General features: G+C 37.9%; 1 protein-coding gene across 3 annotated transcripts; it reads right to left on the bottom strand.

The window, feature by feature from the left end:
- Positions 1–59: 59 nt before the first annotated feature.
- Positions 60–21,960, bottom strand: ska3 (spindle and kinetochore associated complex subunit 3). Of its 3 annotated transcripts, XM_072263055.1 has the most exons (10): positions 21,866–21,960; positions 19,787–19,902; positions 17,734–17,798; positions 13,026–13,191; positions 9,419–9,830; positions 8,892–8,989; positions 5,815–5,978; positions 2,471–2,686; positions 1,178–1,284; positions 60–506 (listed from the first exon to the last, which is right to left on the bottom strand). In XM_072263055.1, exons 2-10 carry the CDS (start codon positions 19,884–19,886, stop codon positions 500–502), a joined length of 1,335 nt encoding a protein of 444 aa, XP_072119156.1. In that variant the 5' UTR covers positions 19,887–19,902; positions 21,866–21,960; the 3' UTR covers positions 60–499. The 3 variants fall into 3 exon arrangements, with proteins under 3 accessions (XP_072119156.1, XP_072119158.1, XP_072119157.1); XM_072263056.1 differs by lacking the exon at positions 60–506 and having other exon boundaries at positions 1,174–1,284; XM_072263057.1 differs by lacking the exons at positions 17,734–17,798; positions 21,866–21,960 and having other exon boundaries at positions 19,787–19,841.
- Positions 21,961–25,318: the final 3,358 nt, after the last annotated feature.

Here is a 25,318-nt window from a genome sequence, read left to right as displayed (position 1 = left end):
ACTTTATTTGCTAATGAAAATAATACATAAACCAATTTTATAAAAAACTAATGTACAAAATTGAGAATTTTACAGAAATTATGATTGTGATGACCAGTGTTATAACTTTGTTTGAATTTAAAATCAATTCCATAATCACATATTGAATGTCAAAAAAATCAGTAATTTAGCTTCAAATAATGCATCTTATTCTAGCATACTGAGCTTCAAAAATACATTTCTTCACATACCTAACTGCACTTTAAAGTAATTATTTGATCTACCTTTGCAATATGCCAAAAATATGGAAACTATATGTTTCACTATTAATTGAATTTATTCTACAAGAACTATTTACATGTATCACTTCAGCCTATATGGATCTGTTGTTGCTTCCACACCTGGTTTTCAACAGCACAGTTCCTCTTCCAGAACCACACTTCTGGTCATATTCAGACTTTTCCAACTAATTACATTTATTTTTGAATTTCTTGTGCCAAGACTTCAATGTACAAACAGATCACATTCTAGAAAAATAAACATTATTAGAACATTACTTTTTCCAAATTGCTAAAAGTTTACATGTTTAAACCATTATTACCATATCGATAGGCCACTGAATAAAATTACTGCATCATAATACAGCAAAATTATTCTTTATACTAAAATTAATAATTTACTCTGTAAAACCCTTTAAAACTTTACTCTGTAACTTGGCCAGCATGCAAATATTTACTGGGCCACTAAGATAAAAGGTATAAGAGAAATAATACCTTAGGACAAATTCCAAGGATGATGATATTGAAGAATCCCTACTTAGTACCTTGAAAGCTCTATAACAAGAGCATGCTGCATTATATCAGAGGGAAAATGTATTCAAAATGAGATACAGCTTTGAATCAGGATAATTGCATTACTGAATCAGAATTCCTGACAGATAAATTTAAAAATACAAACAAAATAATTAATGATTCCGACTTAAACAACAGGAATTCTGCAGATGCTGGAAATTCAAGCAACACACATCAAAGTTGCTGGTGAACGCAGCAGGCCAGGCAGCATCTCTAGGAAGAGGTACAGTCGATGTTTCAGGCCGACTGGAGTCCTGACGAAGGGTCTCAGCCTGAAACGTCGACTGTACCTCTTCCTAGAGATGCTGCCTGGCCTGCTGCGTTCACCAGAAATGATTCCAACTTACCTGTTTTCCTTTACAAATTTATTCCTTGGTACAGGAGTCATTAGATCAAAGGAAGTCAAATTTTCCCTGTTAGGTTTGTGTCGATTTGTATCATAAGATGACAGAATCTGGCAGAGATTAAACAATTAGTTTACCATAACAAGCAAATTATGAACTATGATTTTAAAAGCAGTAATATTTAACTTTTATTGTATTTCTTACTTGAATATCAAATTCCAAGGAACAGCTTATGATCATGCTAAAATGAATGGTGGGTATAAAATTTTACAATAAAGGTGTTGTCCATTTTGCCCACCCTACACTTGCTAAGTGTTTTTGAAACTGCTTCTTAAACATAGCTTATATTTATACAATGCCTTGCAGACAATAAAAGAAATCCCAAAATTGTTTCAACAAGTGTTAACTAAATTTAACAATACCATACATTGAGACATTAGGTGAACAAAGCTGAAATAAAATAATGAAGCTCCTGACGAGAGCATTAAAGAGAGGAATTGAGAAACAAAGGATTTTCAAACCTTAAGGCCACAACAGCACAGATATTTTTGCTGAATGTAAAGTCAAAGAATGTGCAAGAAACCAGAACTAGAGATTCATAGAAGGTTGTGGGGGGGGGGGGGGTGTGATTAAGCTAAATAAAGCAAGGCCACAAATATTTGAAAATGAGGGTTAGAATTTTAAAATTAACATGATCCTGAATTGGATGCAAAAGTGAACACAACTTGACATGCGCTTCAACACGAACAGAGCTTTTGGGCAACCTGATTATACAAAATGTGAAAGATGGAGTGTTTTCCAAGTATGTAGTTTCCAAGAATTAAGCTATGAAAAGTCTTAGCTTAATTCCACCCTTCTGCTGTCTTTTACTCTCCCCACCCCCCCAGCTTTTACCTCCTAAAATTGTGCTTTTACAACCCATGGTCAAATTGATTAATACTTAATTCTCATTAGGATATTCCATTTTAATTTTTATGACTCTTGTAAAAAGGTTTACTATCATACCAAAAATATAGTTTGAGAATTATTTTGCACTTTTTTTATTCTTAAGTTTTAGTCCTCTAATTATTGACTTGCTAAAACCAATTATGGCAGAAAACCCATTCATAATTTTTCTTACAATAAGGAGATCATATCAATAAAATCCTTCCTAAAGTAAGATACTCCAAACAAATAGTACACCAACAGTGTCCATTATAAATAGTGTAATTTTAGGAGAGTCTCTTTGGTTGAAATCATATGCTGCACTTCATTAATTTCTGTTCAATTTTGTAATATAATAAAAGCAAATCCAACCTTTAGAACATCGCTTGGAATTTGTGCGGTCATTTCTGGAACTTTTGGTGTATCAAAAAGAATTTCATAGTTAGTCATTATCGGCGGAGGTGATGGCGATTTGTTGTATCCATTCAGAAAGCCAATGGAGCTCATAGCTGGTAGCTGAGGTTCTTTTAAATCAAGTTCATCTGATGCTTCTTTTTGTACACATGCCTCATTTTTAAGATGTTGCAACTAAATTTTAAAAAAATGTAATATGAAATATAATAATCCAGATTAAAGGAAACAAGATTATTTGTACTTAATTCAACTAATATTATCCATTTTTCCTGGTGAGATTGCCTCATGCTATTTTCTTCTCACAGGTACCCAAAAATGCAACATTCATTTTCTCTTTTGGCTAGTTGAAGCAGTGATAATTAGGTTCTTTAATTTCATTTCTCTATAGTTCCATAATCCAATAAGCAGGTATCATATATGGATTAGCGGTTATTGTTGTTGAGAGGGTTCAAGCAATTTTAGATTTTACCACTTTGGCGCCTCAATGGTAGTGTGCTATTTTCCACTTTGGGATTTTACAAGAACATTGTAATTATTACATTTATTCTTTCCCATAGAACATTAAATATAATTTGGGAACATTAAACACAGGGATGTAAACACAGATGCAATGTACAATGATACAAATTTCAGATTATAATGGTCAGAGATGTACTATGAAAAACTGTCTTGTGGATATTGATGTAAGGGAAGCTTATTTTGTAATAACACAGAATTCTGTTAATTGCAAACCTATTGTGTTTCCAACTGATCTAGAAGAAAGCTTCACACAAAGGTTTAGTAGTGTCTGTGGTGGGTACTTCCCCTTTGCCAATGTCTTGTGCTAACTGAGCTCCACTTCTAGAGGAATGCTTGTGTTTTGAAACTGATGTCACTACTTTCTTTGTTTATCATTAATTTCTTTGTTTTCTAATGACTATGGGCATTCAGTCTTTTGAGGCTATGATAGATATCAGAGAAATCTCAGTCAATACTATTTCTCAACAACAGCATTTCAGAAAGAACACCAAACATCTATTGCCTTGGACCGTCTCATTTCTATATCTCATGTCCTTTTGTCCCTAGTTCCATCAAGATCTGCAGCAGTCACAGAATTCAAAGAGATCACTGCTCTCTTGGAAAGCTGTGCCAGTTAACAAGTCTGTAACAATATGTGTATATATTATATCTTAAAAGCAAGAAAAAAAATACACACAGACTCATTAGGTACGGGAGTGGTACACGGTGTGGTCTTCTGCTGCTGTAGCCCATCCCCATCCACTTCAAGGTTTGAAATGTTCTGGTTTCAGAAGTGCCCTTCTGCACATCACTGTTGCAATGCATGGATATTTGATTTTCTGACTGTCACTTCCTGTCAGCTTGAACCAGTCTGACTATTCTCTTCCGACCTCTCATTATCAAGGCATTTTCACCCACTGCCGTTCCATGGATTTTTTTTTTTTGTTTTTTGCAACATACTCTGTAAACTCTAAGAGACAGTTCTGCATGAAAATCTCAGATCAGAAGTTTCTAAGATACTCAACCAGCCCATTAGGCACCGACAACCATTTCACAGTCCAAGTTACTTAGATCACATTTCCTCCCCATACTGATGTTTGATTCGTAGAAGTAATGAAACTCTTAACCATGAGGGTCATAGAACGCAAACACGAGGAAATGTGCAGATGCTGGAAATTCAAGCAACACAGACAAAATGCTGGTAATCACAGCAGGCCAGGCAGCATCTATAGGAAGAGGTACAGTCGATGTTTCGGGCTGAGACCCTTTGTCAGGACTAACTGAAAGAAGAGATAGTAAGAGATTTGAAAGTGGGAGGGGGAGGGGGAGATCTGAAATGATAGGAGAAGACAGGAGGGGGAGGGATGGAGCCAAGAGCTGGAAAGTTGATTGGCAAAGGGGATATGAGGCTGAAGAAGGGAGAGGATCATGGGACGGGAGGCCTAGGGAGAAAGAAAGCTGGGGGGGGACCCAGAGGATGGGCAAGGAGTTATAGTGAGAGGGACAGAGGGAGAAAAAAGGAAAGAAAAAAATAAATAAATAAGGGATGGGGTACAAAGGGGAGATGGGGCATAAATAGAAGTTAGAGAAGTCAAAGTTCATGCCATCAGGTTGGAGGCTACCCACATGGAATATAAGGTGGTGTTCCTCCAACCTGAGTGTGGCTTCATCTTGACAGTAGAGGAGGCCGTGGATAGACGTATCAGAATGGGAATGGGACGTGGAATTAAAATGTGTGGCCACTGGGGGATCCTGCTTTTTCTGGTGGACAGAGAACGCCTGGCCCATAATCGTTCATAACCCTCCCATCCACCCTCCTATCCAAATTTCTCTTAAATGTTGAAATAAAACCCACATCTACCACTTCTGCTGGTAGTTTTCTCCACACACTCACTACCCTGAGTGAAAAAGTTCTGCCTCATGTTTCCCTTAAACATTTCACCTTTCACCCTTAACCTCCACTTCTAGTCTCACCCAACCTCAGTGGAAAAAGCATGCTCGCACTTACCATGCAGAACTTGTTTGCATGCTTTTATGTATTGAGCTGCTGATACATTATTTGCTGATTAGATATTTATATTAATGAGCAGATGTACCTAATAAAGTGGCCACTGAGTGTGATTGATGGATAATATATACACAGACACACACACATTCAATTCATACATATATACACACACATAGTTGTTGGTTGGCATCTATCTTGAAGAACAATGGGTGATGATAATCATTATCACAAGCCCGGGTGGAAGGCACGGAGATCCTGAGATGCAAAGTTGTCAAGATCCCCCTTTCAGCCTCACCAGGGTAGCCCAAAGCTTATGAAGCAAAATGTTTAGCATCAGCTTGGCTTCAGGAGCTGCTGGAAGGATGTTCAATGACGTCCAGCTGCCTTAGGGGTTCCGCTCTGGATTTGCTGTTTGGGTTTACTCCCATAACCTTCGTCTCTCCCGAGAATGCCCTCAAGGCAGTGGGGCTATTTACCCATTGCTGGGGATCTGGTTCATGAGCATTGGGGTGACAGACCTCTTCCCCATCCTCTGTAGTTCAGCCCAAGTCCGAAAGGAGTTTAGTTTCTGTGTGTTGCCAGTGAGGAGGCACCACACGAGGCTTGCTGTTGGAGAGGCTGTGGACTGGCAGGGACAGGCGTACTCATTTGGCTCTCCTTTTTGCGAGACTGCTGGCCAGTGGTGGAAGCTGAAAGTGAGAGCGACTACCACACTAGACGCAGCACTATAATCATTTTATTAACGTGCACACACAAACAATATATATATTTCCGCTTGGCTGAAGATCATACTCACAGTAGATTGCCTTTTCAGCCAGGGCGTTTCAAAGTTTGGTACTACTGGTGAAGAAATTGAGCCATTTGATTTCCTATCTTCAACCACTGAAACTTGGTGGTTAGCCTTATTTATTTTCAAACCAGGTGTGCAGAACACAGGAGGCAGAGGAGAATTCAACTTATCTGTTAAAATATGAAAATAGATTGCCAGACAGGACTGATATAGTTAAGTATACAGATGTAGAATTTGAAACTCAGACTGGAGTACTAATTTATGAATGAGCAGAATGAAAGTACTTTGGATTGTGAGCACAGACAAATTTAATAGAAAAAAATAAGAAAATAATAAAAATACTACAGCAGAAAATCACATTTAACAGACCAAAATCTTTTAAAAAAAATTTGGGTGTACTGCGGGATAATTTAAGCATATTTCTTTGTTCACCTGTATAAACATTACCAGTGAATTACAAAATCCTTGATAATTACTTATAATAGAGAAGTGGGAAAATGACCTAATGTTAAGTTATAAATATATGAGAGGATAGTGGTGGGTGGGTGGGTGGGGGTGAGGCAAGAAAAGGACTGAGACGATGCAAAATCATAGGCTCTCTACAAATAAATTGCCATAACTCAGGAGATAATCAGATTACCATCTGTATTTTAACTTGAATCTATCCTGTTCAGTTCAGATTGCTAGCTGCTAGCTCACAGCAATGATGATAGTTGATAGTTGAAATAGTTGGGGGTGGGGTCAAAGGATCAGTTTTATTTTTAACTGATGTACAACTGTTTTCAGAACCTTTGTCTCCAAAGCTCATCGGCAAATAGTTATGCAGAGAATTCTCTTCATTATTGCATACATGACACTTTTACTGCAATCAATTTCAAACCACATCCCCTAATGAATTCATCAAATCCAGCACATGCTTTAATAAGGATTACAAATTTCAGGCTAAAATGCTACCAAATATCAATGTTTTTCTACACAAAAAGGCTTCTATTTTAATAATGAATGAAGGCCCAGTGACTCGGAAGAGGGCAAGGGATGGGAATGAGAGCACCAGGTTAGAAAACGGAGGAAGGGAGAGAAATGTAGATGTCAGATCCAGAAAAAAACACAGGTAGGAGCAAAGCAATTGATATGATGACATTGATAGTTTGAAGCGTGTGTATTTTAATGCTAGGGGTATTATGGGTAAAGGTGATGAACTTATGAGCATAAACCAGTACATGGAACAATGATGTTGTGACTTGGTTAAGAGAGGGACAGGAATGGGTGCTCCATGTCTCATGGGGGCACCACAGTAGTGTAGCAGCAAGTGTGACACTATTACAGCTAGGGGCATCAGAGTTCAGAGTTTAATCCTGGTCTCCCTGCAAAATGTGTGGGTTTCTTCTGGGTGCTCCAGTTTCTTCCCACATTCCAAAGACGTACCAATTAACAGGTAAGTTGGTCATTGTAAATTGTACCGTGATTAGGCTAGGGTTAAATTGGGGATCGGTGGCAGCGTGGCACCAGGGGCCATAAAGGCCTATTCCTCAATGTATCTCTAAATAAGCAAATAAGAGCAAAAGGATAATTAGGGAGTGGATGGGACCACTCAAGGATAAAAGGGGGAACATTTGTTTGGATGGGTAGATGCAGAGAATGTGGGTGAGGTCCTTCATGAGTACCTTACATCAGCATTTACCAAGAAGGATACGTAAAATAGGGAGACCAGTGCTGAGTGTATTGATATGCTAGGGCATTTCAACGCAAAGGAGGAAGTAGTGTTAGGTCTCTTAAAGAGCATTAACAGTTTTGATGACCAGAGGGATCTTGGAGTCCAAGTTCATAACTCCCTGAATGTGGCTACATAGACTGATAAGGCTTGCCTTTATTAGTCAAGGCATTAAGTTCAAAACTCAGGAAGTTATGTTGCAGTTTCATACAACTCTAGTTTGGCTGCATCCAGAGTATTGCATACAGTTCTGGTATCGCCATTATAGGAGGAATGTCGAGGCTTTGGAGAGAGTGCAAAAGAGTTTTATCAGGATGTTGCCTGGATTAGGGGGTCATGTGCTATAACGAGAGGTTGAACTACCTTGGGTTGCTTTCTCTGCAGCAGCAGAGGCTGAGGGGAGATCTGGCAGACGTTTATAAGATTATGAGAGGCATGGATAGAGTAGACAGACAGTAACCTTTTCCCTCCAGAGTTGCAATGTCTAATACCAGAAGGAAAGGGGGTAATTTCAAAGCAGGTGTGAAGGGCAAGTTTTTAAAAAATATAAACAGAATGGTGGGTGCCTAGAATGTGCTGCCAGGGGTGGTGGTAGAGGCAGAAACATTAGGGACTTTTAAGAGACACTTAGATGGGCATATGAATGGGAGGGAAATGAAAGGATATGGACATTGTCTAAGCAGAAGAGATTAGTTTAGCTAGCCATTGATTACTAATTTAATTGGTTTAGCACAGGACTGTGGGCTAAAGGGACTGTTCCTGGGCTGTAATATTCGAAGAACCTTAGTTAAAACAACCATTCAAAGTCTTGAAGTTGGGGACTGACAATACATTAATGTTTTCCTCTTGGCTTTACTATTTTATTCTATTAATCATAATATTAAGTCTAGGGCTGTTAAGCTGAGATGGACTTGGGAATTTATGATCTGTCCCACATGCAATCCTTCACATCTGTCTGTATTACATTTATTTGCATATTCATGCATATTTAAAATTTTGTAGCCCACAAGTGGCCTGCTTCATTCAATTGACAGTCTTAATTTGCAATCAATGACAGATCTGAACTATTTTTATTTTTACTTCTTTCAAATTGTAAGCTGCAATTCATAAACCACTAAGCTAATATATAGCAAGTATATACAACACTGAATTTTACAACTTGAATGTTAGTTCTACAGAAAACAATACAAATATTCTAATATTTTTAAAAATCAATTTCTAACAATGTATTCTCATTTAATCAGAATGTTAATTTGTATTTCCAGCATAAATGTAATGAACAGACCAATTAATAAATTAAATGAGTTTATCAAATAAATTGCTATAATAGGCTTTTGATCTCAAAATTAAAAATGTATTATGTAATACATACCATTCAACACTGATGGGTGTGACATACAATGCACAAAGTCATCCTTCAGTGAAGATGCTTTCTGTGGTTGATCGTCTGCAGTTGATAGAGGATTACAACTGGAAACCATTTTGTTTTGGGATGGGAGAAAATAGTACAAGGAACAAAAAAAGAGACATGTTAGGAAGAATGGAAACATGATTTTCCTCTCTCTGAATTACAAATGCTGCAAAATAAGTTACATGAAGTACTCAATAGTACTACCCATCACATGATAAAATCAATTCTGCAAAGTTAAGTTGCTATAAATGCTTAGGAAGGAAACTAGATTAAAATCTGTAGAATGTTTTAATGTTCATGCAGAAATCAAAAAATGCAATATAGCTGTTGTTATTACAAAAAGTAAATTCAAAAGTAGAAATCCTTAAGGTATAAAATCAATAATGAAAAATTCCTAAAAATCAGTCATTATCAATTGTTGAAATCACATACATTATTGGAAACTGAATAGTAACGTATGAACAATTAGAAAAATGTTTAAAATTTACCTGTTGATATTCAGTTGATCACGTTTATTATACAGTGCCAAAGTAAAGTCGTTTACATAGCCTGTATGTTCATCAATTTCAAAATTTTCCATCTTGGGTGTAAGAAGCATATCATCTCCCAGCTGCAATGTACATTTTGGTGTCTTTGGCATAACTGGACCTTGAAATGTGGAAGATTGCATATCGTAATTTCCAGTCATTTTGGGATCTGAAGGCAGAGGACATTCTGGTACCCCCCAAGCACTTTGAAACATTAAATGACCAAGTCCAAAATCTTCAAGCTGAGGGGTACGCGTAGGGTCATTTAGCAAAGGCTTTTCATGCGTTGGAGTAGTAACTTCATCGTTCTGTGATTCAAGATTGGGTTCAGAATTTTCAGCCAATTCAGTTTCAGTAAGTTTCATCTGTGGTTCTTGAAGGGAAAAAAATTGCATTTATTTGGATAAGCAACACATAAGCAAAATGCTGGAGGAACTCAGCAGGCCAGGCAGCATATATGGAAAAGAATACAGTCAGCGTTTCAGGCTGAGACCCTTCACGAGGGCTTCCTTGTTGTTTATTTTATATATAAATATTATGGATGTGAATGTAGCAAATATAATACCAAGTTTGCAGATGATATGAAAATTGGTGTTGTTGTGGATAGTATGGAAAGTAATCTCAGGCTACTGTATGACACACAAGATAAACATTTGGCAGTGTTGGCAAATGAAATTTAATCCTGCCAAGTGGAAGGTGAGGTATTTTGGGAAGTTAGATAGGGGTAGGAGATACAGTAAGTGGTAGGGCACTAAGGAATGTTAAAAGAACAGAAGGACATGGGGGTTCAAGTCCATAGTGTCTTGAAAATGGCAAAAACAGGTAGATATGTTCGTTAAGATGGCATACGGCATGCTTGCTTAAGTCAGAGTATAGAATACAAAAAGATGGGTCTTATTTTGAAATATTACAGAACACAGGTTAGCTGCTTTTGAGGTAAAGCCTGTAGTCCGGGTTGCCATACTATAGGAAGGATATAGTTGTATAAGAGAGAGTGTAGAGGATATTGCCTGAATTGGAGGATTGAATAAGTTTATTTTCCCTGGAGTAGAGGAAGGTGAAGGTCGGCTGACAGAGATACATAAAATAAGCAGCATAGATAGGGTAAATTGTCAGAATCTTTTCCTAACACAGGGTTATCAAAAACAAGAAGGCATGGGGTTAAGGTAAGAGGAAGGAGTTTTAAAGGGAAGCTTTGAAGAGCAAGCTTTTTTTTTTTTTACAAAGAAAGTGATTGATATTGAAACCCTGTCAGAAGTGGTGCTGGAGTCAGATATAACGACTACATTTAAACAGGCATTTTATTTAATAAGCAAGACATAAAAGGATATGGACCTAATGTGGACAAACTGGATACTGCAGATGGATCTGGTAGGCTGAAATACCCACTTTTGTGCTGTACAATTTTGTGTCCATTTATTTCGTAGTTAAAGGACCATTATGTGAATTTGCTGCAAAGAACAGGTCAGGTGGAAAAATCTTATATTAGGTAAATTGTAGATTAAAAGCAATTCAGCAAACACTCTAAGTAGTTGTACTGACTATATGCAAGATACATAGTCCCTCTATGTTAAAATATGCATTTAGAACTCTACAACTTAAAACAACAAAAAGTTCCAGCAATAATTCCACTACTAAAAGAAAGATGTAATTGGTGCCTGCCAATTGCAGGGAGATCAAATAAAAACATGCAATGAATTCTTTCAAGCATCTTTTATTACTTTAGTTCACACCAAAGGTGTATCATAATAGCCCAACATTTCCTGAAAGATTGTCTCAGGTAATCTTATTATATATTGATTTATCAGAGATGGGTACTGCCAGCTAAGTCAGCAAATATTGCCCATTCTTGCCAAAGGGTGATTGTACGGAAAGGTCTTCACTAATTGCTGCAGTCCATGAGTAAAAGCATTCTCACAGTGGTACTAGGTAGAGAATGCAACATTATGTTCTACTGGACAAGTAGTTCAAAGAATTATAGCATGCAACCAAACTTCCAGACTTTGCAAAGAAATGCGTTGTAAGAAACTCATCTGTGCTCAATGCTATTACTTTTGTAAATATTTGTATTTATAAATTTAATATTAGTTTAAATTAATGATTATTCTCCACTATTGCACACAGTGAATGAGATGAGGTTCTAAGATGGAGTTCCATAATTTTATCCTAGCAACAATATAGAAACATGTTTTTCCAAGACAGGAACAGTTCCGTTTAAAAGGGAAACTATGAGGTGGTGCCACTTCTAATTGCAGGCTGCCTTTCTTCTCTTTGAAGAAAGCTATTGTTGACGTAGCTATTGCTACTTTGGGAGGTTCATAGCATCCCCCTTTTTTTAAACAGAAAAGATAAAGAAAAAAGGTAAGAAATTAAACTTATACATCAACATTGCTTCTGTCCTCATTAACACAACTGCCACTTTGAATTATCTGTTCTTAGATTGGGAAATACTGATAATGGAATGAAGCATTCAGTAGTTTTTAATCATTATTATTTTCCCAATTCCCAAAGACTATTGTGATTAACTAGTTGGAATTGTAGAGAATTATATATAGGCGCAAATTGTGATGATGAATACAAAACTCACAAGCAAAATTAGTTAAAGTAAGGAAAATGGAGCTGTTCATAAAAACTGAAGTTAAATTTGTAACAGAATTTTAAGTTGCTACAGATTTTCATATTTTGTTCAAAAATCCATTACAGGGATGAGTGTTGTGTTCCTAGTAAAGAATCCTATCACAATATTCTATAGTGCAAAGTTATGTCATCAGTGCATACATTAAGAAATGAGTGTTCAGAAATCAAACAATCTTTTCAGCCCATCCCATTCATAATTTCTATGACAGCAAATTTTACTAATTTGATAAAGGAGACACCAAAAAGGCACTGAGCCTCATGTAGGCATATACAAAAATCTAGTGAAATCAGTTATGCAATTCTTTGGATTTTTAATTGCTATAATTGGTGGTGAACTTCCGGCTTTGAAAAAATATTATACTGAATGTCCTGGCAACCCTTTCATATATTGCATCACCTGATGAACATTTCTTTTTTTTCTAGCAAAGGGAGAGGGGGAGAGGGAGAGGGAGAGAGAGAGAGAGAGAGAGAGAGAGAGAGAGAGAGAGAGACTGACTGAGTGGCCCGCCACTCCTCATTTTTTCGCACTATTTTCCCTTTATTTTACGACGTTGAGTTGCGATCTCGACACTCAACCCGGCATGGATGGAAAGCGTACTCGGGAGCGGAGCCGACTGGTTTCGAACCCGGGAACCTCCACTCCCGGGTCCGGCGCCAATGTCATTGCGCCACCCGCCAGCCCGACCTGATGAACATTTCTAGCATTGTGTTTTTATTTTAAATTTGCAGTATCTGCCAATTAAAATTTTCCAGAATAGTAATAGCAGATCACTGCATGCAATAATTCAATTATTTTGTAGCCCTATTTTTTTAAAACTTCTGTATATTACTAATTAATTTTAGTAGAATATTTCAACAAGATTCTAAAATTTATCAAAGCACAATGAAATTGCAACTGAGAGTTATATTCTGTTCTCATCTATTCACATACCTTCATCATTTTTATGCAAGGGCTCATACCCATAATTTTGAAAGTGTTCTTCGATTTCCTCAAGGTCTGCAGTATTCTTCTGGTGCAGTGTCTGGAAAGCTCTAATTAATGCACTATTATCTCTGTTTTCTGTTTCAAGAGTTTCTAATTTTTTGTGAAGATCTGCCTTTAAAGAGGAAACAAAAAATATTCAAAAATATTGACAAGTATGAATTCCATTTAACCTGGGTGTCTGCAAAACGAGATAAGACAATTCAAACTTGTAGTCTATAACAATCAGATGAGTTTTATCACTTCCCTTAGATAGTTTTAATATAAAGATAGTTTTTTCTTGGAGTAGTTCAATATTTTGCCTAGTGATTTAACAAATTTGTCAGTATGATTTGGAGTCTACTATTAATTTTTATTTTCACAATAAAGTAGCACCAAACAGGCAACTTCTCTGCAACGTACTTTTGAAATATTCTTATACAAGATCATTCAAACCTTCCATTTGGATGCACTGTTCTATTAGAGATAATCAAAGAACAAAGGATAAGATTTGCTGATTTAGGGCTGTATAGCAAGAACGGCTATACTTCAAAACAGAATTACAGAATCAGCGCATCACGTTCTTCCTACCACGTTGTGTTGTGTGGTATTACAACTCCATTAAATAGCTCTTATATTAGGAGGCAATGGACCATGAACAGCAGCAGCAACGTATACTACCATAAACTCACGGCACTACCATCAAGCCAGGGTGTCAACACTAGTTGAATCAGAAATGTTGAAGGACAATTGATGGCTTTGTGGACAAGTTTGTAGATGATGCAATGATAGGTGGAGGGTCAGGTAGTGTTATGGAAACAGGTAGTCTACTAAATTACCTGAACAGATTAGGAGAACAGGCAATGAACTGGCAGAAGGAATATATTGTAGTAAAGTGTATGGTCATGCACTTTAGTACAAGGAATAAAGGCAGAGACTATTTTCTAAATGGGAAACAATTTCAGAAATCAGGAGTGCAAAGGGATTTGGGAGGAAGTAATGCTGAGACTCTATAAGACATTGGTCAGACCACACTTGGAATATTGTGAGCAGCTTTGGGCTCCATATCTAGGGAGGGGTGAGCTGGCACTGGAGAAGGTCCAAAGGAGGTTTTTAAGAATAAGTCCGGGATTAAAGGGCTAATGTATGAGGAGTGTTTGATGGCTCTGGGCCGCTACCTACTGGAGTTTCGAAGAACAAGGGAGGATGTCATTGAAACCTAACGAAAACTGAAAGGCTTAGATAGAGTGGACATGAAGAGGAGGTTTCTAATAGTGGAAGACTCTAGCAACAGGAGGCACAGACTCAGAATACAAGGACAGCCCTCTAGAAAAGAGATGAGGAAGAATTTCTCTAGCCTGCGGGTAGTAAATCTGGGGAATTCATTGCCACAGATCGCTGTGGAGGCCAAGTCATTGAGTATATTTAAAGCAGAAATTGACAAGTTCTTGATTAATAAAGATGCCAAATGTTACAGGCAGGAGGCTGGAGAATAGGGTTGAGAGGGAAAATAAATAAGCCCTGATCGAATGGCTGAGCAGACTCAATAGACCAAATGCCCTAATTCTGCTCCTATGTCTTATGACAGAGCCATACCTGAAGCACTAAAAAAAATATAGTACCAATCCAGTGAAACTGTAACATGTGCATAATTAACATAGAAGATATGAAGTTAAGTGGTGACACAATCCTGCCACTTTTACCGATGACAGAGATGGATAATAAAAAGTTAATGAAAATCAGCAGCTCCATGAATATCTCCATTCAATGATTTTTTAAAAAAAAATTAGCAATATAGCGCGGAACAGGCCATTTGAGCCACGCTACCCCAGCAACCCCTTGACAAACCCAATTAACCTAATCAGGTTTATTATCACTGGCATGTGTTGTGAAATTTGTTAACTTAGCAGCAGCAGCACAATGCAATACATGATGATATAGAAACAAAACAAAAAGAGGTAAGGTTCCTAGGTTCCATGTCCATTTAGGAATCATATGGCAGAAGGGAAGAGGCTGTTCTTGAATGAATGAATGTGTGCCTTTTGGCTTCTGTATCTCCTTCCTAATGGTAACAATGAGAAGAGGGCATGTCATTAGCAGTTTGAAGAGACTTAGTTTGTCACCTAAAACACTCGAAAAATTCTAACAATGGACCGTGAAGAACATTCTGTTAGGCTGCATCACTATCTGGTTTTGGGGGGGGTTCCTGCACAGGACCGAAAGAAGCTACAGAAGTTGTAAAATTAGTTAGCTCCATCATGGATACTAGCCTCCATAGTATCCAAGACATCTTCAAGGAGTGAAGCCTCGGAAAGTTGATGTCCATTATTAAGGACCCTCATCACCCAGGACATGCACTGTCTTGCCTTCTTTATAACTGCATTGATACGTTGGGACCAAGTTAGGTCCTCAGATACTGACACCCAGGAACTTGAAGCTGCTCACTCTCTCCATTTCTGATCCCTCTATGAGGATTGGTTTGTGTTCCCTCCTCTTACCCTTCCTGAAGTCCACAATCAGCTCTTTTGTCTTACTGACACTGAGTACAAAGTTGTTGCTGCAACACCATTCCACTAGCTGGTATATCTGGTACTCCCTCTCATCTCCATCTGAGCTTCTACCAACAATGGTTGTATCATCAGCAAATCTCAGGACAATTTACAATTAACCTACCTATCAAAGGATAAGCCCTGAATATAAACAGCAAAGACAAAACTGAAGTATTCACAATCACATTTAGCCAAAAGTGGATAACCTATCTTAGAGTTCTCTGGGAACCACCAAAGTCATTAGAGCCATACTTCAATGACTAAGAGCACTGGATATATCCTGGGGTGTAGGACCAGATAATATCCTAAGTACTGAGATTACATGAAAGAAGATCAAATTGAAATAGATCTTAATCAATGCATGTTCAGCAGCAAAATAATTTCTTGTCAAATTTGCATGTTTACAAATTGGTGGCAAAGAAACTTTGCTGTGAGCAAATACGTTGTTCCACATCACCTGAGTATGCAAATATATGCTGAAGACAAAGAATTTTGTTTCTACTTTGATAAAATTAGCATCTATTGTGTTGACTCAGATATAGGAAATCTCCAAATTTTGCCGTGTTTCATGAAGCTGTTCTATACAGTGACAATATTATCCACCCAACATGGAAAATTTTCTAGGTATGTGTTCCTCAAAGGAAACAGGGTAAATCTAATCCAGTTAACTACCACCCAGCATTTTCTTAACTCTCAGTGAAGTGATGAAAAGTTTCAATAGCACTTATTCTTCAATAACCTGATCACCTATGCTCAGTTTGGGGTTTGCCTGGGCTGTCCACCTTCAGGTGAACCAACGGGCTCATTTCTAGTGATGTGATGAGAATGATATCAAGACAGCATTTGACCAAGTGTAGAATCAAGAAGTCCTGATAAAACAAATTAATTTTTATCAAAGGATGAACATTATGATGTTTGCAGTAATACCACACTTAAAAAGAAAATGCCTGTGGTTATCTAACCCAGGATACCACTTTAGAAGCTCGTCACAGTAGTAGCCTTACACCAAACCATTTTTAACTGCTTCAACAATGACCTTGTTTTCATCATTAGATCAGATGTGGGGATATTTGTTGATGATTCCATTGAACACTCCACAGCAAATGAAGGTATCCATCCCTGCCTGCAACAATACCTAGTCAACATTCAAGAAGGGCTGTTAAGTATTAAGATACAGCCCTTATAAAAAACTGGGCAATGACCACCTTCATCAGTAGATCCAACCACCTATTCATTACATTCAATGACATTACTATCACTAAATCCCCCTTCCATCAACATCTTTGACCTGTAACTCATTTGCTGATATTCCAAAATCTTTCCACCATTTACAAGGCATTAGTCAAGAGTGTGGCTGGGTGAATGAACTATGTGTATTGTTGAAGTTGCAATACCATCCAGGATAAAGCAGCTCACTTCACTGATATCCCTTTCACCTGTACTAGCCACAAAATGCACTTGAAGATTAATCAACCAAGGAGACTAAAGGTTTCAAATGCACAGGAATAGCATCACCTCCAAGTCCCAAAGAATACATCGTCATTTCTTCTTCACTGTTAGGTCTAAACCCTGGAACACACTCCCCAACAGAAGTCCAGCATTTAGATTTATACTTAATGAAGGATCATTATAAAGACAGTGCACTACAACATCCTACAAGAGCACTTAGGATAAACAACAGTCATGTCCATATCACAAGAAATGTGCAAATAAACAAAACCTCAAATGTAAATAGAGACAAAAAAAAATCCATGTTAATATGTAAATAAACCAACTAATAGCCACATTGAGTTATGTTGTACTTCTCAAAGTGAAAGGTGTATGTTAGTTTACTCACATCAGTTTAAAAGGTTTTCTGACACTGCTACATATTTGAAAGCTTGACCTTCATCTGCAAATTTCAAGAGTTACAGTTGCTGACAACAGACTCAAATAGTTATCAGTAATTAAGATACCAATCTTTAAAATATTTACTTTCTGTCTGGCCAAAGTAAAGGGTTAGGGGAAATTGCAATTATAAACTATTTAATATGCAACAAATGAACTTCATGCAAAATAGTTAGAATTAGAAGTAAAATTTCCAAACTAGTAAATCTACCATTTGATTGTATGTATAACTTAATAGTTACCTTAATATTTCTAACTTCTGAATGTAATTCATGAAGCATCTTTATGCGAGCAGCTTCTTCATGGTCTTCATGTGATAGAAATAAAATGTTAGGTTTTGGCTCCTTCATTGTGTCATAAAGCATGGAAGCAGGCCCAACCTATCCATGCTGAACAAAGTTTCTTCCTGAACCAGTCTCATTTGCCTGCATTAGGTCCATATCCAGAAACCCTTCCCATCCATGAACCTGACTAGATGTTTTTTTTAAATGTTGTAATTGTATCCACCTCTCCCATTTCCTCAACAGACCCTTTCATATACCCTCTACCCACTGTATGAAAAACCTGCCCCACAGGTCATTCTCCTCTCACGTTAAACTTATGTCCTCTAGTTTTGCACTCCGCTATCCTGTGACAATCTATTTCCTCTCTCTTGCTCCTTATGTATTGCTATCATAATCTGTATTTTAATAGCAGAACTCTCCTATCACCATTACTTTATAGATTTTGTACATTTTCACAATTTCTTTGAGGCTTTTCTCTTTAATATCCTTTCTACTAGAAACCATAGAGTAATGCACCAAATTGGACCAATATAATAAATATCTCTCTGCAGAGCAAACAAAGAGAAAATATATAATTGCAGATTAATTAGAATATAAAATGACAAAGTATGGCTGAAACATTCATAGCAAATGATAAGATAGCCAGAAGTATAAAAATTAGTAATTTTAATATATATTTAAAGAGCAAAATGAGCATTGGTCTTATATAAAGTCAAGTAAATAAATAATGGAAAATAAGGAGATGGTATTATGCATCAGTCTTCAGTACAGAAGACAGAACATCCCAGAAATAGCTGTGAATCAGAACTGGGAAGGAAGAAGGAACTCCGAGAAATTGACCACCAAGGAAGTGGTAAGAAAATTGTTGGATATATAGACAGTCAAGTATCCATATCCTGATAGACATTATTTTAGTGTAAATAAAAACTGATATAGATTTAAATTGTCAAAGATTCCATGGTTTCCAAGATGATTATTTTAAATTGCTTTTAGTATCCCTCAATCTGTCACTTTATTCTAAAAGGGACCCAGAAAACAAGCAGTTATAGCAGCTTGGAAATTTTTTAAATAATCAGGTAATGTCGATAGTATTCTATAAAAGAGAAGTCAAATTTATTTTAATTCTTTCAACGAGTAACTAGTGCTGTAGTTGAGGGACGAAAATGTCGATGCATGGTTCTTAGATTTGCTGAAAGCACTTGATAAGGTGGCACATCAAATAAATTAATGAAAAATAAAAACTCTTACTCTATGAAGTAATAATCTAGCATGGTTTGAAGATTGGCTGGCTATCAGAAAAGAGGGTTGTGTGCTCCTAACCTGTCACAATTGATAAAAATAATTTAATGAAGGCACTGGTTAGTAAATTTATTGTTAACACAAAGGTAGGAAAGTATGTTGTGAAGAGGAAAGAGGATTATACATAGGTTAAGTTAGTAGCTAATGATCTGGCAAATGGAGTATAATCTTGGAAATGCAAAATTGTTCAATTTGGAGGAAAAATAAAAAAATAGCTTGACATCAAAATGGTGAGAGCTCTACATTGCAGAGATTATGAGTGGATTGTGCAGTATTTGTAAAAGGCTAGTGTGTAGGTATGACATGTAATTTAAAAAAAAAACAGAATAGTATCACTTTTTGCTAGGGAAATTGGAGAGGTTAAACTTCCATTACAGTGCATCTTTCCAAACTAGAGACAAACAATAAAAAATGCCAGGAGAGAGGGAGAGAGGTGCATGCTATATTGTGCTCCTAATTCATGTGTACGTAACATTACTGAACAGATGATACATCATAATATAAAGATTTGAATTTATGTCTCATTTGCATTAAACTAAATGAGCATGGTTGGGGGGGGGGGAATTCTATGTAAAATATCTCTGGTTTTAATTGGAAATTTCAAAATAATTTATTAAGGCATTTATAACCTAGTCACAGACTCCAGGGCTGTTATGTCTTTTCAGCAGAACAGACAAAATCATCTTTGCAAAGTATTAATTAACTTGCTTACCATAATCATTATTCAAAGCATTGTCCAAATATTTTGCCTCTTTCTCCAAATTTACTGCAAGCGTTTTCAACTTAGTGAAGAAATTAGCTGTTACATCCATCTCTGTTGGAAACAAACTAGAATAAAAATTAAAAACAATTTTGATAATGGAAGCTCATGGATTCTTGTGATCACGCTACCTTCTTGACTTAGGACAGTGGTCCCCAACCACCGGGTCGCAAAGCATGTGCTACCAGGCCGTGAGGAAACAATATGATTTGGTGATATGAAACGATATGAGTCAGCTGCACCTTTCCTCATTCCCTGTCACGCACTGTTCAACTTGAAATAACCTACCAAATCATACTAACACATAAAACCTAAAATAACACTAACATATAGTAAAAGCAGGAATGATATGATAAATACACAGCCTATATAAAATAGAGATAATGTATGTAAAGTAGAAATAATGTATGTACAGTTTAGTTTCACTTAACAGAATCGGGAAGATTAAGCAAAAACCGATTTGTAGAAAAAAAAATCAGCAAGTACACGCATACGCACACAGGTGCCCGTGCAAGGCTTCATGGTCATGGTAGTCTTTCTCGGGGTAAGCACAAGTGTCCCATATCCGACTGCTACTTTTGTCCCTTATTTGGGAGTGAGAAAGTTGGCAACCCTACTTGAATACCGACACCACCCTCCGGTCGGCTGGTCCGCAAGAATATTGTCAATATTAAACCAGTCCGCGGTGCAAAAAAGGTTGGGGACCCCTGACTTAGGAAACCCAGCCACCAGAAGTTTTTTGTTTGTCTCTAAAGGACTGAAATAAAATTTTAATATAATACAAATTAAGTACCAAATATAAAAAGTTTCAATTAAGCCTGTCAGAGTACTGTTTCAGGATCATGCATGGTTATTCCTTGATCCTTTTTGTTAATACAACCTTGCCGGAGGCAAGCACTTGCATGGTCCAACTAAAATGTAATTCAGAACTTACAAATTCCTCACAACCATGGAAACCATTACCATACTTTACTTATTACAGTTAAAATTCTCTAGTCCTAGCAATGTCTTAAACCTCCTCTGCATGTTTTTTACTGCAATCACAATATGCCTGTAATATGAAGAAAGCTGCATTCAGTACCGAACATTTTATTCAGTTCCACTGAGACTCCCTTGCTCTTATGTTCTGTATGTTGACAAATAAAGAACATTATTCAATATACCTTTAAGAATTTCATCTACAATTATAGTTACTTTCAGAAATTGGAACATACTTCTCTAGATCCTCCTGTTCTTTTCCAATCACTATGCTGGTTTAGGTCCAGTGCCTGTGATCACCACCAATAAATAGATTCCACATTTATGTCAGCTGGATGCTTAAGAGGTCTGAATGATAACTAGTCAGCACAGCCGAATGGCTTTCACAGGAGACAATATTGGGTAAAGCTCTGTCTCATATTAACAATATTATGGATGAACATTTTAAAAATCATTGATTTTCGCTGCATGTGGAATTGAGTAATATAGGGATTTGGTTTCCCTAATTTGTCAGTCTGGGACCTCTGTTAAAATGTCAAAATACTCGCAATTCCTTTCAAAAAGGATAGTCACAGACAACAGGATTTTGTCCATTACGAATTCTTTACTATGTTTGCACTATCCAACAACCCATGTTTTCCATAAAACACAAAATTAAATAAAATGAGTCAACTGCGAACATTCACAAGCAAGTCACCCAAATGATTGACAGCTATAAAAAAGCCGACGACGGTGAACAAACGTTGCTTTGTCCCTGCTCTTAAGCTCCATTTTCCAAATCGTCACAAGGTTGATCGCAACTTCTGTGCACTCTATTTTTCTTTCCGTGAGTGTTAGAGAAAACTCTGGCTGATTCCTTTATTTTTTAAGAGTGAGCCCGATGACCAAAAGCCGAAAGACCAGTGGTTTCCCTTCCTCAGCCTTCGTCAGCGGATACAGTTCAATCCGTGACGGCCGATTTTAACCGCACATAAACCGCAAAAACCGATTTAAAATATCTACTATACTCCCGTAAACAATTACTTTGACAACTCAGAAGTTGATGATTTTTACCAGTGTAACGGTCGCCCTCACATCCGTGTCCAAACACACCAGCTTGAATTTCGCGCGCGCCGACCTCCGCGCATGCGTCTTCCGCTCAACGGCCCTGCGCCGCGCCTGGCCTGGCCTGGCCTGGCCTGGCCTCCCGAGGCACCCACAGTGCATCCAGGCGGATAAGCGAGGATCTGCAACTACCGGTATTTTGCAAGGCAGTTTCTGCATTTTTATTACAACTGCTAGATTTGAAATTATAGAACATGAACAGAAACCGGTTTCTCGGCACATAATGATGTCTCGAACTAATTAAATGTCCAACTGAATGAATTGCTTCTGCTATCCTTTTTCTCTACCCTCCCCCACCTTTTTATTCTAACATCTCCCCTCTTCCTTTACAGTCCCGAGGAAGAGTCTTCGCCCCAAATGTCAGCTGTTTATTTATTTCTATAGATGCTACCTGACCTCCAGAGTCCCTCCAGGATTGAGCGTGTGCTGCTTTGGATTTCCAGCATCGGAAGAATCCCTCACGTTTATTATCACACAGTGCCCGTTCTGCACTGGTGTGTTTTATTTCCTATTCGTTTTTCATATTAGGCATTACTGGTAAAGCTATCATTTATGTCCCAAGTGTATTTACCTTTGAGAGGGTGCTGGTGAGCCTCTTGAACTTTGTGGTTCTCCCAGTTTTGCAAGGGAATGCCAAACCATGACAGTTCACTAATAGGGGAATGTTCAAGAACCCAAAATTGAAGGGAAGCCAAAATCGTAAAGTTTAAAAGCTAAAGGAAATTATCGATGGAAAATTATAGTGGAGGAATTTGAAAATAGCAATGGTAGTACAACTTGGGTTATGGGCAACTGCAAATTTAAAGTAGAACAAAAGAAGTCATCCATAAGAGAATTCTGAATAGTTAAATCTGTATCTAACAAAGAAAATTAGCTGGAAAACAACTAACCCTCATGACAAATGGGAAATTATCTTCGATTCAGACCAAGATAATCCCAGACTCAGATGTAATATACAGATGACACTTTGTGTAAGAGGGCAACCTCCAAGTTCTCCTCAACTTGTTCACTGTAGCATAAAAGGAAATGTTTTACACATCTACAAAACAAACGTTCTCTAACAACATGCACCACCTTCTCCCAATAAAGGTTTATGGCCAGATTCTGAAAATTGTGGACAACTGCATATTCTAGTTGCTAATTGTATGCATCAAGAGGCAGAGGTCAGACCTGGAGAGGGGTCTTTGAGTTGCACCCAAAAGTGGATATATTGTAATAATCTGTGGGGCACTAGCCTTGGAAAGTGCACAGAGATACAGACACAGCAGAGAAGTCAGTCAAACTCTCAGGGAGAGAGAAATAAAAAAGATTTTGTAGTCTAAATAAATAACATGATACATAAATAAACAGGAAAATGGAACAAATAGCTGCAGTACTTACAACTACTTACCTAATAAAGCCCCCCCTCCCCCCCCGTGGCATTTGATTTCTTTAAACTAGGGGATTCTGAGAGATAGCTCAGACACTGAGAGATAGGGTTGCAAGTAATCTCTTTCAAGCTTCAGAAGAGCATCAAATAAGCACACTGATATACTCAGGGTTCCGGCAGATCCTGAGTCACAGAAGCTCATGATCTTTATCACACCACATGGATGCTATGCCTTCAAGAGACTCACTTTTGGCATTTCATTAGCCACTGAACTCTTTCAGATGAGGATGAACCAAATTTTGGAAGGACTGGAAGAAATAGTCTGCCACATGGACGATATACTCATCTTTGGAGGCTCATGCGAGGAGCATGACAAAGGGGTGGAAGCAGCTTTGGAGAAACTGAAACAGACTGGAATTACCCTGAACAAAAAGAAAGTGAATTTGCAAAGTTCGAGGCGAAGTTCTTCGATCACCAACTGTCCTCAGAGGGAATGCAACCAGATTCAGACAAATTGGCAGGAGTTTGGAACATGGAACAACCTATGAATGTGTTAGAGATCTGTAGTTTTCTTGGCATGGTAAACCAGCAGGGAAAGTTCATTCCAGATTTGGCAGAGAAAACAATGCCACTACATGACCTCCTCTCTCAGAGAAACATTTGGACCTGGGACGCACCACAGGAGAAGTCATTCTTATCACTTAAAGCAGAACTTATCTCTCCACCAACATTGGCATTCTTTGATCGGAACAAAGCAACCAAGGTCTCAGCAGATCTTCCTTTGGTCTAGGGTGAGTAACCATACAATTCTGCAGTGGTGTATGGAAACTGGTGGCATATGCATCAAGAGCACTGACTTCTACTGAACAGCATTACACTCAAATCAAAAAGGAGACACTGGCTCTCATATGGGCTTGTGAACACTTCAGCTAATACTAGATAGGCACTAAATTCCTACCTGAAACAGACCACAAACCACTTGTCAGCCTCAGCTCAAAACACTTGGATGACTTACCTCCATGTCTGCAAAGATTCAGAATAAGGCTTTTGTGATGCTGTTATGACACTCAACATGTCCCAGACAAACCTTCCACAAAACCAGATACTCTGTCGAGGATGCAAAAGTGAGTGGACGGAAGCTGACTCCGCTTTCATAGAAGATACCAACATCTCAGGTATGTGAAAGCTTTCCTGAATCACAGAGTAAACTGGATGAAATTCACAGAGTTGAAAAAGAACCAAATCTGCAGCGAGGTCATGCAATGATGTGAGCATGGATGGCCAGCTGTTCCAAAGGGAGCTCACAAACTCAGACCTTACTGGCTTGAAAGAGGCAAACACCGCATTTTTGATGGTTCACTGCTGAAAGGCTCCAATTACATCATTCCTGCCTTCCATGGACACCAAAACCATGAACAAAATCCACACAGGATATCAAAGCATTGAAAAATGTCATCTAAGAGCAAGGTAATTTGTGTGGTGGCCTGGTCTGAGAGCACAGCTAGGAGACTATGTAAAGCAATGTGAAGCATGCAGAAAACTGCACAAAATCCGTCCTGCTCACAGGATGTTGAAGTGTCCAGGCTGTCCTCTACATCCTCAGCAGCAGCTACACAGCAGCTGAAAGTTGTCTTCACTCACCATGGAATACCTGAGACACTTGCGTCAGACAACAATCCACAATTCAGCTGCTCAAAATCCAAAGCCTTTACTAGGGATTATGAGTTGAAGCAGTCTATGGCACCCACAGGCAAATGGAGAAGTGGAAAGAGCAGTGCACACTGTTAAGACGCTTCTACTGAAGGCAGAAGACCACCACAAAGCACTAGTAGCTTATCGCTTCACACATCTTGCGAATGGCTACAGCCCATCAGAGCTGTCAGTGGGCTGGAGACTGAGAACAAGCTTGCCTGTTCTTCCTTCCCTTCTCCCACCTCACTTACTGTACTTGGACAAAGTGAGAAATTTTGAGAAAACACAACATAAGAAAATGAAGAGCACGCATGATTTCAGACACAGAGCAGAATCTTTGT

Source organism: Mobula birostris, chromosome 7 (genome assembly GCF_030028105.1).
Source record: "Mobula birostris isolate sMobBir1 chromosome 7, sMobBir1.hap1, whole genome shotgun sequence".
Lineage (NCBI taxonomy): Eukaryota > Metazoa > Chordata > Chondrichthyes > Myliobatiformes > Myliobatidae > Mobula > Mobula birostris.
Note: the sequence above shows the minus strand (reverse complement) of the source record. Positions and strands in the feature narration are given on the sequence as shown.

Coding starts and splice junctions, on each gene's coding strand:
- ska3 (XM_072263055.1), bottom strand. CDS start 19,886: ATGGATGTAACAGCTAATTTCTTCACTAAGTTGAAAACGCTTGCAGTA. Junction 8,990..9,418: donor GATCAACTGAATATCAACAG/GTAAATTTTAAA, acceptor AATGGTTTCCAG/TTGTAATCCTCTATCAACTG. Junction 1,285..2,470: donor TTCCAAGCGATGTTCTAAAG/GTTGGATTTGCT, acceptor AATCTCTGCCAG/ATTCTGTCATCTTATGATAC.